Source organism: Microtus ochrogaster, chromosome 5 (assembly GCF_000317375.1).
Source record: "Microtus ochrogaster isolate Prairie Vole_2 chromosome 5, MicOch1.0, whole genome shotgun sequence".
NCBI lineage: Eukaryota > Metazoa > Chordata > Mammalia > Rodentia > Cricetidae > Microtus > Microtus ochrogaster.
This window is the reverse complement of record NC_022012.1, coordinates 36,543,657-36,557,779: the sequence shown is the minus strand read 5'-3', so window position 1 is coordinate 36,557,779 and position 14,123 is coordinate 36,543,657. Positions and strand designations below refer to the sequence as shown.

At 48.1% G+C, this 14,123-nt stretch overlaps 1 protein-coding gene across 2 annotated transcripts in view; it reads left to right on the top strand.

Moving 5' to 3' along the window:
- Window positions 1-14,123, top strand: part of Grik4 (glutamate ionotropic receptor kainate type subunit 4) — a 304,308-nt gene that overhangs the window by 125,401 nt on the left and 164,784 nt on the right. For both annotated transcript variants that reach the window (XM_026779045.1, XM_013346302.2), the window contains exon 3: window positions 8,073-8,237. In XM_026779045.1, coding sequence (XP_026634846.1) covers window positions 8,073-8,237 — 165 coding nt within the window. The remainder of the gene's footprint in view (window positions 1-8,072; window positions 8,238-14,123) is intronic.

The window sequence follows — 14,123 nt, the reverse complement described above, 5'->3', positions numbered from 1 at the left end:
CTGGTGTGTGTGCATGTGTGCATGTGTAGTCACATGTATGCCTCTGGTGTGTGTGCATGTGTAGTCACATGTATGCCTCTGGTGTGTGTGCATGTGCACACACACCCATAGTATGTGGTCAGCATTTCACTCTGTGTGCTAGAGCGGGATGAGTAGGGAAGCAGAGTCTAAGGGGCAGGTCTCATCTGCTGTGTCAAGGAGCCCCACGGATGGAACTCGGGGTGGCGCATATGCCCGGCAAGTGTTATTTCAGTAAGGTACACTCCAAGTCAATTTTTACTTTTGTTTTCATCTTTATTTTGAGACTGGGTCTGGATAAGTTGCTCAGTTTGGCCTTGAACTTCTAATCCTCCTGTCTTGGCTTCCTGACTAGCTAAGATTGTAGGTACATAGCCACAAGACCCAGTTGATCCAAAGCTCCACCCTCCCAGGTAGCTGAGAAGAAGCAGACAGTATCATTAGGAGAACCAACAAGAGAATTCCCAGAAGGCAGAAGCAGACATGGTTGGGGTGGTTGTTTGGAGGGGAGGAAATGCAAGGGTATGATATCTTGGAAGCTAATGTTGTCCTTTGCTAATCTCAAAGGGAGGAAATGGCTGAACTTAATATCAGTGTGTGTGTGTGTGTGTGTGTGTGTGTGTGTGTGTGTGTGTGTGTATTTGTGTGTAGAATGGGGCAGGTCTGTATGCCACAGTGTGTGTGTGTGTGTGTGTGTGTGTGTGTGTGTGTGTGTGTGTGTGGAGGTCAGAGGACACCTTTTTGGCATCGGTTCTCACCTCCTACCTTTATGGGGTATGGGGGTTTGAATGAGAATAGCCCTATGTGAACTCATATGTGAATATTTGGTTGTCAGTCGGTAGAACTATTTGGGAAGGATTAGGAGGCATGGCCTTGGTAGAGGAGGTGGTCACTGTGAGTAGGTTTTGAGGTTTCAAAAGACCAGTGCCATTCCCAGTGTGTTCTCTGCCTTCTGCCTGTGGATAAAGATGTAAGCTTTCAGCTCGCCCTCAAATCTTCCCTCTACCCTCACAAGCTTTAACCCCCGGAACCATAAATCCAGTTAAATACTTTTATAAATTGCCTTGGCCATGTGTCTTATCACAGAAACAGAAGCCTAACTAAGACATGCGGGTTAGCTTATCAAGCCAGAGTCATCACGTCTGTGTGACAGGAGCTCTACCCACTGAGCAATCTTGCCAGACTCTTAGTTTGGGCTTTGATAAGTGTGAGATGCTCTTTAGACATTTGCCTGGAGGTGACAACTGACTCTTGTGTGTACATGTTGCGTCCCCAGGGAGGTGGCTGGAAGTGAACGCCATCAGTTATGAAGCTCCTGTAAATAAGGCAGAAAAAGGGCTTTTCAGAGACCCTGGGGATCCATCCATATTAAAGCATGGCAGGAACAGAGGCCACCTCCTGTAGCAATGGCCAGAAAATTAGTAGCATCCTTGGAGAGTATCTTCCTAGGAACCAGTGAAGTCAAAGACCTCAATTGAGAAAAATAGGAGCAGGACTTGGCTGCAAAGAACCCAACTCAGGAACAACCTGAGGCAAAGGTGCTGGCCCAAATGGACCCAGGCCCCAGGTGCTGCTAGAAGCCATGCAATCTTGGGCAAGTTGCTTAACCTATGCTTTCTCACTTAACTTGCCACTAAAACAGAATAATAAACTGCAGCTTGCATGGGAATGAAATGAGATCGTGTATTTGATGTTCTCAGAGCAGCACCTGGTGATCATAAACAATGACGCTGACTAGTGACATAATTAGACAAGGAATCAGAAGTAACCACTGATTTTGCAGTGATGCTTGTTGGCATTGGCGTTGTGTGCAGTCTGAGTGAGGCGGGGGACAGAAGGTGAATTGCAATGGGTGGGCGGGCTTGGGGCTGAAGTCAACAAACTCTGAAGAATCATCCAGCAAGCTGTGCTTACATTGCAGGTGGGTTCTCCCCTTTCTCAGGGGAGCTGTCAGTATTGTAGAAGTATTTGGGGGACTGCACTCTCCTCTCTGCAGGCATTAAAAGTCCCCCTTCACTCCTTTGCATATTGGCTGTGAGTTTTGGCTTTCCACTCACCAAAATGGAAGCCCATTGTGCTTGTTTACAGGGCCGGCATGGCACATGGCCCATCTGGCCTCAGGAAGTTCCATCTGTTTGGTCGTTGATGCTGTCTGAGCACAGAGAGGCAGGCTGGTCTGCAAGACACAGAAGACAGGAGTAAAGGGGGGTGTACAGGGCAGGCAGAGCGGGGTCGGGAGAGACAAGTCTGGGGATGAATTCTCTCCTGGAAGCGGCAATCTAGGCGAGGATAATGGTCTGACAACTCCCGTGGAGGGAGGGAGATTCCTTCAGTGGAGGAGATGAGTGGGCACAAGGAAATGGAGGGCACCAAAAGGACAGACTTGATGAGAAATTAATGACGGGTTTGTAGCCTTATCCGGGAAACAGGATCTGCAGGCCAGCAGCTGGGAAGCAAAGGTAACCAGTTCCCCTGGGCTCAGCCCATCTCTTTCTTGTTAGCACAGGGTCGTAACAGGTTGGGCCAAAAGCCATTGGCAGTGTTATAGATATGGCCTATAAAGGTTCACCAGTAAAACTTCTTTATTCCCCCCTTAAAGAAAGGAGCTGTTGAGGTGCCTAGACTCTTCTGTAGCAGGCCTCTGGAGTTTTAGATTAAGGTGGCTGACATCCATACTTGAGGGGTCACTCCTGAGCTTCCAATAATGCATGGAGGGAAGGCAAGTCCTGCTCCGGTTCCCACAGGTGAACAGAGAGCAGGATGCTGCCGTTCCTGGACGGATGCCACTGAGTAGATGTAGCACTGGGTTCTCCACCATGCATCCCCATGCACAGGGGGTGTCTTCAATCCTGGCGTCATCTGGTGTTGCCACATCACCAGTATTTGCTGCACTTGCTGCCAAGAATGAAGAGCCAGGTGGTCCTGCAGTGCTTAGACACCCAATAGCCATTCGTTCCTGACCACTGTGTGTCCAGATTCATTCATTTACTAAGATGAATCAGTTCAGCCAGCCGATACCCTCAAAGAACTCACTGCCTAAGAGAAAAAGGAGAGGCCACAGATAGACAGCAGGACAAATTCATAGAGCTCAAAGGAAGGGAGTAAGCTGGGGAAATCAGGCAGGCAGGAACAAGAATTATCTGGGTATTTAAGGTACCAGCAGCTAAGGGTACACACAGGTCCAGGAGGGCAGGCAAGTCTCTGCCCATGGGGTGGGGCTGGTGGGGTTCTCAGGAAATCTATGGAAGAGGATTCTGGGACCTGGGAGTTGGAGGGACTTTCTGAAAGAGGTGAGCCTGGAGGGAGGAGATCCCAGATGTAGAAAGAGGGGATAAGGAACAGTGTCAACAAAGGCAGAGGGGACAACACAGGTGGGCGATCATGCTCCAGTAGCGAGAAGATGCCCGACTATGTTGACCAAAGGCCATTCCCAATGCTTTGGGAGACCATTCATCCCTCAGGCTGTAAAAAAAAAAAAAAATCAGTAGCTGTACATCTACTTCTGCACAGGCCTGATCACACTAGAGCTGAGCCAGCCAGTGCTCTAGTAGGCTGGACCATGCCCACCAACCCAAAGAAAGCCATCCTGCCTAAAGCAGTCACTCACTGGAGCGAGAGTGGGGAGGAGAACTTGGGATCAGAGCGCACACTGTCAACAGGCTGTCTTCCATCATCAGGGACCTCAGACCCCGATGGGGAGAGAGCTCAGCAGAGAACATAATTGAGGGAGAGGCTCTACGTGAATGCAAAGCCTTTCTTGACACGAAGAAGGTTGGTGAATCCTGCTGGGCTAGAAGAAGCTGGGCATAGGGTCATCAAGGCTAGAGAAAGGGGTAAACGTGTCTCTCATTGGCAACCCTGCCCTCACTGCAGCCCAGACATCTTAGCCTTACTGTGGCTACTAGTTGACTTCTGTGCAGAGCGGTCCCCAGGGCCACAGGATGTGCTGGCTCATACTGTGCCTCAGTTGGCAGCAGCTGGGAACTCTAAACATTCTGGCCTAGCCTAGTAGCTGGGCCAGAGGGACCCGGTGTGGTCCAGGAGCATCCGCTGAACATTAAGTCTAGAGCACACTGCTCTCTTCTGCCCATCTGGCCCCTCTCCTGGGGCTGCTGAAGAACAAGTGTGCTGTTTGGTAATTGCCCTTCGGTGACATGTTCCTTCAGCATCCTGGGAGGGCCTGAGTTGCCATTTTGTCTTTGGCATCCATAGCCCTAGAATTCAGTTCCTATTTTCAAGTTAATTATCCTGGTTATAATATGTTTGGTACAAACCAACCAACCACGCTTTTAAGCCTCTTCCCTTTCAGTAATTAATCACCATCAAAAACCAAGATCTTAGTGACGTGTGGTACTCGGGATGGCCTGGGAGTGGGCATGGGGAACAGGATTTGACAATCCCTTGTCAAATATCTCTGAGGGCCTCACGGGGAAGGAAAGAAAAGGGCCCAGCATCAGATTCCGCATTCCCTCCTATTGTCCGCTATTCCTCTGACTCAGCACATTAGATGATGCTCTGGATGTTGGATGGACAGCATATGACGCAGTTGGCTGGGGGCTCAGACATCTGCATTTGTATTAACACACTGTCTTAATCATTTTAGGATGCTATACAATGAGGTTGCAAGCTACGTGGCTTAAACAGATCTTTTATTTCTCAGTGTTTTCTGCAATGTCCAAGGCCATTCCTAGCAAGGCCTCTCTTCCTGGCCATCTTTTCACTGTGTGTTCTCATAGAAGAGGAGACAAGAGGAGACGAGGAAATGAGAGAAGAGAATAGGAGAGGATGGAATTTATTGGATCTGGAACAGACCCTTGGGTGTGTGTTGCTTCTTGTAAGACACTGCAGTTGTGCCATTTGCACACCGATGGAGCAGTGGCAAAGCCAGGGAGGTTGTAACATAAGCACCCATGGTGGATGGTCCTAAGTTCCCATATTCACAAGGGATACAGACTTTGTGTTAGCTTTCCAGCCCTGTGACAAAATCCCTGAGGCCAATCAGCTTAAAGGAGGAAAGGTTTCTCGGGCTCCTGGCATCAGAGGTTTCAGGGCTTGGTTGCTGGGCTCTTTTGCTTTAGGGACCACTGTGAGGCTCTAGATCCTGGTGGAAGTATGTGGCAGAGGAAGCCACTCTGCTCAGGTGACCAGGAAGTGTGTGTGGTGGGGAGGCGGGATCACTGGTTACCATTCAGCGGTCTGACTTCCTTCACTATGGCCCACCCCTTGAAGTTCCAATAGCTCCTAGTTGACCCAGCCTCTGGGACATACTTCAGATCTAAACCCTTCAACATTTCCTAGGAGATTATTTTAGTGATTAATTTATAAAATATCTAGTCGATGTTAACAGTGAGACTCACGATAAGGATAGCTGCCTCTGGAAAAATCTCATCAGGGTCTGAACAGGTGATAGGTTCAGGAAAGCATAAAGGTTACATGAATAGTTTTCAGAGGTCCAGAATCCAGGCTGTCACTGTTAGTGTCTCAGCATTGGTTTGCCTTGGTGACACTGCCTTCAAAGTGACCATATGATGCAGAATCCCTCCCTGATACATTCTCTCTTGAGCCCAAGTCCTGAGAAGACAGATTTGGTGTCTGAGGTCAGGCCAACCTGAGACCTTGTCCTCCTCCATCGCTAATCAGCTCTGAAAATGTAGGCGAGTCACTGGGCTCATGAGAACCCTACTTCTCATCTCTGTGAAGTTATGACACTAATCCTACAGAGTTGAGAATAAGATGTTGCCATGTCCGCTAAACACGCCATTGTTGCTGAGTACACAAACACAGACCTATCTGGGTCCAGGATCTCCTGTCATGACTCTGCTGGACGGACTGCCAATTCCGGCTCTTCTAGATGCCTTCTGTGCTTTAGGGCCAGCATAACTGCTGCCGTGTATTTTCAGTGTAAAACATTTTACAACATCAGATCTTACGTAGAGCCTGATATCCGTAAGCAACGGATGTGAAGTTGTGGTGGTCACCACTGGCATGGGTCTGCTTTTAGAGGGAACACCATGTGTCCGTCAAGGGACATCACCTGGGGATCCTTCCTCTCTATACCTGCACCTTACGGTCTCAAGTTGTCATCCTAGTGTGACACAGTGTGACTCTGTCCATCTCTGCTCCCCATAGAGCTGTTTCATTCTGAGTCTTGCTTCCTGAGCCGGTGCAATAGGACTGTAACATGAACACTGACTGAAGCCAGAACATCTCCAAGTTGACCCATTCACGAGGAATGTGGACATGTGTTACCTTGGCAGGGCTTTTAAGCCTTCCCAGCTACAGTTCTACAGGTGGCTGGGAATGTGTGCTTTTCTAGTTAATGTGTCTACTTCATCGCCCAGGCGTGGGGACTTCACCTTCACAGGCCCCGTGCTTGAGCCTACATTGTGAATGTGAAATTGAGTTTACATTGCTCACTGAGAGCATGCATATAAATAAATCCACCGTCAGGAGAAATGCTTTCTCACGTCCTGTGCTGTGTCTGGTGTTTCCTTTGTGCGATGTCGATTGTATGGATATCAGCGAAGGACGAAACGACAGCATGGAGCCTGGACCATTAAGGCACAGGGAGATTACCTCGGGGATCTTCTCCCAGTAATGGAAAGCTAGCAGATACCAAGTCCATATTCACTTGTGACAGTAGGCTCTGTTGTGATACGCCTTGTGTTTCCTTCAACCCCTGAAAGATAAGCTTGATATTCTTTCCTTTTTTATAATTGCTTTAGTGAGGTAAAATTCATATCCTGCATAACTCACCTGCCTGCAGTATACAGCTCTGTGACTTTTACTATAGCCGCTGTTGTCTCCTAACCCAAGGCAGCTGCTACTCTGATTTCTGTCCCCACAGATTCACTTTGTCTAGACTTTCTTGTATTAATGGACCCATCCGATATGTTGTGTTTTGCGGCTGGCTTCTTTCACTCGGTGTAATGTTCTTAAGGCTCATCCATGTTGTCACATGCGGAAATAATTTTATTCCTCTTATTTCCCAGCAACAATCCACTGCAATAGGAAAGCATCCTCCTCCTTGTCCCTCGGTTGATGGGCATATGGATTGTTTCCACCTTTTAGCTGTTGTGGATTATTACTCATGAATAACTGCCGTAAATGTTTACGATGAAATCTCTGTGTTGTGGGTCAGCGTTTTGGTTCCCCTGGGAAGGGAATTCAGAACCTCAGTAGCCAGCACTGAGTGCCTGCTAGGTGGTGAGGCTGCATCGAGTATGTCCCATCTCGTGTACTGAGCACAGCAGCCCAAAGAATAGCTTTCCTCCGCATCTCTCAAGTAAGGAAACAGATCCTTTAGCTAATACGGGTGGACCTGGCACTACAACCCAATTCTCTGTGCATCTGTTCATATTGCATCCAGGGACGGGACAGCTACTCACACCATACCTCTCTCCAGGTCATCCACACCACACCCATTGTCACACTGGTTAAACCCAGAGGGTGGGTCACTGACCTCCGCTACCTCAGCTGAATCCCTACACTAACCAGTGAGATTTTTTGATTATGCTAGTGTTCCCTAAAGAAAAGACTTCAGAGAAATTGCATAGCGCACCTGCGGGGCGGGGGGAGGGGGATGGCTCATGGCACCAGAGACTGGAGTGCAAGTATTCTGCAGTCACTGGCAGCTGCTTCCCTGCCCTCACCGCTTCCCACAAAAATGCAGAGCCTTCTTTCCTCGGGGAGTTCCCCTGTGTACTTAGAATTCCATTTTCAAAAGGGTAGCATGCATGTGCCTTTTTGTGTGCACTTGGACAAGTCTCCCAGGGTATTTTTGCACCCGGGTCCGGGGACCTCAGACAGGTAGGACCCCTGGTGGCTGGCTGTGGTATTGCATTGTCCCTCAGGTGCATAGCCCATTAGAATTCACTGCTATGCCATTTGTGACTGGAGACTAAAACAAGCAGTGAACTTACTCTGGAGGGTTCTGTGGATGTCGAGGTGGAGAGGGATTTGGGAAGATGGCAGTTTGGGGAGGATGGAGAAGGGAGAGGGGTAATGGTGGTGGGTGATGTACCAACTGTCTCCATGTGCTTACCTATCCACAGCTGCTATCTTGGATGACCCCATGGAGTGCAGCAGAGGGGAACGGCTCTCCATCACCCTGGCCAAGAACCGCATCAACCGCGCACCAGAGAGACTGGGCAAGGCCAAGGTCGAAGTGGACATCTTTGAGCTTCTCAGAGACAGCGAGTACGAAACTGCAGAAACCAGTACGTAGAATGGACAAGCTGGCAGAGGTTGATGGTGGTGGGTGTGTGCCTAGTGCCAGGCCTCTGATACAGATGTTTCCAGGGGAGGGAACGAGTTATCTATGAGGAAGGTCTGTGAGAATCTCAGCCCAGATGATATTCTGAAATTTTGTTGTGAATCATGGGTTAGATAGGATATTAATTCACTAAGTAATTCATCCACTCACTCATTCATTCATCCACATGCTGATTCTTTCATCTCCAGAACATTTTTAAAATAGTATTTATTTATTATGTATACAAGGGCACCAGACCTCATTACAGATGGTTGTGAGCCACCATGTGGTTGCTGGGAATTGAACTCAGAACCTTTGGAAGAGCAGGCAATGAATGCTCTTAACCACTGAGCCATCTCTCCAGCCCCCTCCTGAACATTTTCTTTACAAATACTTGAACAAAGTTTTGTGGATATTGCGGTAGAATGGTAACTTATCCATTGCCCTTCGGATTGCCTTCTTGCCTTCCTCCTTCTTTCCTCCTTTCTTCCCTTCTCCTTTCCCCCACTTTCCCTAGTAGTGTTTCCTTCTCTAGTAGTGTTTCACTTTGAGATAGGCTCTCACTCTGTAGCCCTGGCTGGTCTAGAACTCAGTAAGTAGTCCAGGCTAGCTTCAAACTCACAGCAATTCTCTTGCTTCGGTCTCCCGAGTACTGTCTCTGCTGTTGCAAGTCACTCCACCTGGCTCTGTCTGGTGTTCTTGTGCTGAGGCAGAAACGCAGGAAGATGTTGTGACTTGGAATAGAGCATGGTCACTTTCTTCAACTACGATATTTAGCCTACCTCTACCTCAGTTTCTTCATCAGTAAAATGGGGGTGCTAGGCTCTGCTTTGCAAGTCTTGCCTATTGTTATGAGTCTCACATGAGTTAAAATTTAGGAGAATCCTCCATGAATTGTAGGGTGACACTCAGCTTACTCTTAGCGCACAGGGTGGGTTCCGTGTCCTGGATGTTGCTAGTGTGAGATTTGCACACTATTTCTTCTATTTCAGAACAGAACTCGGGGGTGTGGGATAATTTCCCTGAGCACAGAGCTAGCCTGTGCAAATTCACTGCACCTCTCTTACGATCCTCTGTCTGGCGTTGCTCCACTGAGTGAGACCCTGTCTTGTAGCTAAGCTGGAAATGAACAGCTTCAGTATAGAAGGAAAGCAAAGAGCTGTTAGTCAACTCTCTGCTCTGTGAGAAAGTACTTGAGACACCAACTTAAAAAGAGAAAAACTGTTTGGCTGCCCAGTTTCCGAGGTCTGAGTCCACAACTGGCCTGCCCAATTGCTGTGGGGTTTGGACATACAGAGTGCCATGGTGGAGTCATGAGTTACCCACCTCATGGTAGGCAGGAAGCAAGAGAAGATAGGAAGAGAGGGGATAAGGGTCCCAATACCCCTTTAAGGACTCACCCCCAGTGACCTCACTCCCTTCCACTAGGCCCCACCTCCTAAAGTTTCCACTACATCCCAATAGCACCACCATGTGACAACCAGGCCTTCATCCAGAGTCCTTCAAATCCAAACTGTAGCAAGGGATGCTCAGCCCAGACAGATCATTGACGTTAGTTCCACAAGACTTTGGAGAGTTCCCTTTTCTTCTTTTCCCAAACCCAAACCCATATAAATGAAAGAGAAGAACAACTCATGCAACTATTCATGCCTGTCAGAGGGTCTTTCCAATGAGGATGCAGTGACGCTCTATTGCTCTAGCCTGGGATGTTAGGACTACAGGAAGGAAACAGTTTCTCATTGAAGTTGATGGGGGAGGCAGGCTGTGCCCCCCAAACCACCAATCTCTCTCTCTCTCCTCTCTCTCTCTCTCTCTCTCTCTCTCTCTCTCTCTCTCTCTCTCTCTCTCTCTCTCATCTTCTGTCCCCCCCCCCCCACTTCTTGTGTGTGTGTGTTTCTGTGTCTTTCTCCTGCTCTCATTACATCTTTAACACCCTTGTACGGCTGGGCCCAGGCTCTTCCCTAGCTGGCTAGTTTTCCTAGATCATCTATCATGTACCTGTCTCATAATGGCTGTCCAGGATGATGCCCTCTGATTCTTCCCCTTGGAGATTTTATTGAGTGTTTCCTCCTATGATTCAGGATTCTTTGCTTTGGAGGTAGTGTTGGAAACAGGATAGATAGGACCTCTAGAGTCATAGGACCTGCAGTCCCTTCAGAACACAAAGTGTCAGCCTCCCCAGTACTGTTTTTTTAAAATCTATTTATTATTAATTTTTTTGAGAATTTCACACAGACATACATTGTACTTTGATTATATTAATCCCCATAACCTTCTCCCTATCCATGGCACCCCACCTCTCCCAATTTCATGTCTTTTGTTTATAAATAACATGCTGAATCCAGTTTGTGCTGCTCCTATAGGCAAGGATGTAAGGCCATTATCTGGAGCATGGCCAACCTATCAGGGGCCACACTTTTGAAGAAAACCGACTCTCCTTCCCCTAGCACTGTCAACTGCTGAAAGCTCCCCCTCCCTCCATGCTGTTATGTTGGATGACTTGTTCTTATATAGGTCTTATGCAGGCGCTCACAGTGATTGTGTATTCATGGCTGCAGCTGTCTTGTCGTGTCCAAAGGATGCAGTTTTGCTCTGGTCCTTCCTGACTTCCAACTCTCATAGTCTTTCTGCTCCTTCTTCCATTGTGTCTTCTGAGCCTTGAGGGGAGGAATGTAAAATAGAAGTCCTACTTAGTATTTGTTTCTCTGGATCCCCAAAGCGGAAGATCTGATTAGGTCTACTCCTCTTGCTTTGTGGCCAGTCTCACACGCTGTGGATGTTTGCCAGACTGCAAACAGATATTGACTATCCTTGGGGACAGTGTCCTCTCCTGGTCCAGTAGCTGTGAATGAGGGTGGTTTATACTCCACAGACTAGAGCCATTGAGGCTAACAGGAGCTGCTGACACACGTTCCTCTAGAACAGGGTGTGGCAGATCCAGTATGAAAACATCCATTTATTTGTTCAATTAGTAAATAAACTTCTAGCAAGAGCCTATTCTACCTGATTCTACCCAACAAGAATTTATCAGGGAACAGAAAAATGTCCAAGAAAATATCAAGATTAATTTCTTGTACAATAAAAGGAAGATAGATTGTTCAAGATCTTCCAAATAAAACAGAAATACCCACAACAAACTTCTTATGAGTTTCCTATTCTTATGAGTTTCTTCTCCCAGGTCTCAGACAAGGGTCTGGATTTCTTTATAGCTCTGCAGTCCATTCTTTGAAAACCAACTCACCCCTCCTTCCCTTCAGTGCTTCAGGGCCTCCCCAGCAGGACTGAATGCGTATCTGCCCATTGTGGATGGCGTCATTGGCGGGAAGAAATTTCCTCTCCCAGTGACCCACGCAGCCTGCTCTGGAAAAGTCAGTGCGTCTAAAATATTAAGCCAAATGAATCAGGGAAGAAAGGAAATTGATATCTTTATTCTTCATTGCAGGGCTTTCAGCATCTTTTTAATGCCCCCTTTTTAGGCACCAAGTATTTTATTAGCAAGTGGCCTTCGGTTCAGCTTTTATGTCTCAGTGTGTTTGAGGCATGCTTCAGATGGCTTCTGGATCTTTCTACCCCAAGTGTTTTTCATCTGAAGTCAAAGTTAACCACCAGAGTGGGTTTTAAACGCCACCAGACAGTTCTTTGAAAGGCCCCAGCCTAAATTTTTCTATCCTTAGGTAAGGGAATAGGTGAATGGTGGGTTTGTGTGGTGGGCTAAAGCAAAGTGAACAGGCTCACTGGTAGGTATCAGTGGCAGTGCTGGAAAAAGATAGTTAGAAGGAACACGATCCCTGGATGGGGAGGACTAGCCACGCTGATCCCTACTTGGGAAGAGGTCTAAGTGACGTGGCAGTTGGATCGTGAATTTGAAAATTAGACTGTGGTGTGGAAAGGCTGTACAGCCATTCTTATGCCTCAGGTTTGCTTGTTTGTAAAGTGCTAGCCATGTTGTCTCACCCAAGTGTTCCATGCCACAACAGTGTAGGTGACACACACCCCTTGGTGGGTGAGCGCACTGGTCTTCAGCGAGTGGCGGCTGTAGCTTTTGCTGTTCAGTTTTTTTCCCTCCTGTCTTAGCAGAGCAGTTTTCCTCCAGCCTTCACCATCGCCTCTTCTGTCCTGTGTTTCAAAACTCGGCTGTCCCTGAGGGCTACACTCCTTCCCAGGCTCTTCTCAGGTGACTGCTTAATGTCAGCATCCCTCATAATTGGGCATTCCCATTCTCCTTCCAGTTTTCTGCACTTGATGCTTCTGACAACATGGAGCCTTTAAAAGTTGCCATGGCTCACCTCATGCCAGCTGCTGCTCCATGCCACAGTCTGGGTTTTCCCTGGGCTACTGGTCTAGGTCTGATTTTCATTGCTACTTTAAGACATTTGCATGGATCCAGGGCCTTGGGCGACTCTCCCTATCACCCTGTGGCCAGGGACCTTGCTTCAAGGAGATTAAAGAGACTGCTGGTGATGTTTTTGGTTGTGCAAAGTCAAGGCTGTGATTGAAGTTGGGACTTTAGCGATCCAACAGGGCTGTTTCGTCTTGCTGTGGTAATAGGAGCTTTTCAAAATAACGCTGTACACACCACACTTAATGAATCACATTCGGAGTGGGTCAGCCAGTCCAGGGAAGCAGAGGTTATTTTGAGAATCAAAGATGAGGAAGTGTAACGGAGGTGAAGATGCTGGAATCTAGAGGTCACCCCCTCATCTGTGCGCTGCACACGAGGCTTAGAGGTGGAAAGTATCACACAGGGCATTAATTAACAGCCGACTGGAAACCGGGAGGATACGAGGAGAAAAATCAACCCCTATCCAGTCTGGTTCAAACAGGCAGGTTTTCAGACAGTAGGTTGAGTTAGAGTGAGGGTCACTTCCAAAGCTTCCTCCGGCACTCACGGGACTCCCCCCACTGCTGCCCTTTTACCACCCTCACCTCAGGCTTCTAGATGTTTGATTTGCTAACTCCCCCTGCACGGTTCACAGATCTGAAGTGAGAGAAATGGACACGACCCATTAGGCCATTTCCCTCCCACTCTGCCCTTCCTCCTCTCTGCTCTATCTTATCTCCATCACAGCCTTCCTTTTGCAAGGAGATTCTAAAACGTGTCAGGCGTCCATGTCCTCCGCTCCATAGATCACTCAGTCTCCTGTGGTGCATGCATTAGAGCTGAGCTAAGCACCACCCTTTACCACCCAAATACCCGTAGGCATCCCTGCTGCTGCCAGAGCCAGTTTGAGGCTTAATTTACTGTAGAGCTAGAAGCAGGGGCCTCTCTGTCAACCCTTCACCTCTGCTTGTCTCTGTGAGGCCAAGCGTACCATCTGCTGTCCACACCGTCTCTCTTTGAAACCCAGAAGGCACACCGGTGAACCAGGACCTCAGAAGGCTCCAGAGTGCCTGGCATGGGGCTCTTTCAGTCCTCACTTTCTAGGCTTCTTGAAGGCTCTGGTGGTTTTGATTTCCAGTGATTCAGGGTGGCTTCTGATAATTGAGGGCCAGCGTGCCTCAAGATCAGTTCAAAGGACCCGAGGAGATGGTTCAGGAGGTAAAGCTCGCTATCCCAGTAAATCTCAGTGTTTGGGAGATGGAGAGAAGTAGATCTAGGCTCACTGGACAGCGTAGAATACTTGCTGGCCCAGTACGAGACTTTGTCTCCAAACAAAACAGGACAGGATGGATGGTGCCTGAGAAACAAGACCCAAGGTTGATGTCTGGCCTCCATAAGCATGGGTGGGCGCCTGCGTGCACGTGCGCGTGTACACACACACATACACACACACACATACACATACACACACATGCACACACACACATACACACACATACACACACATACACACACACATAAACACACACA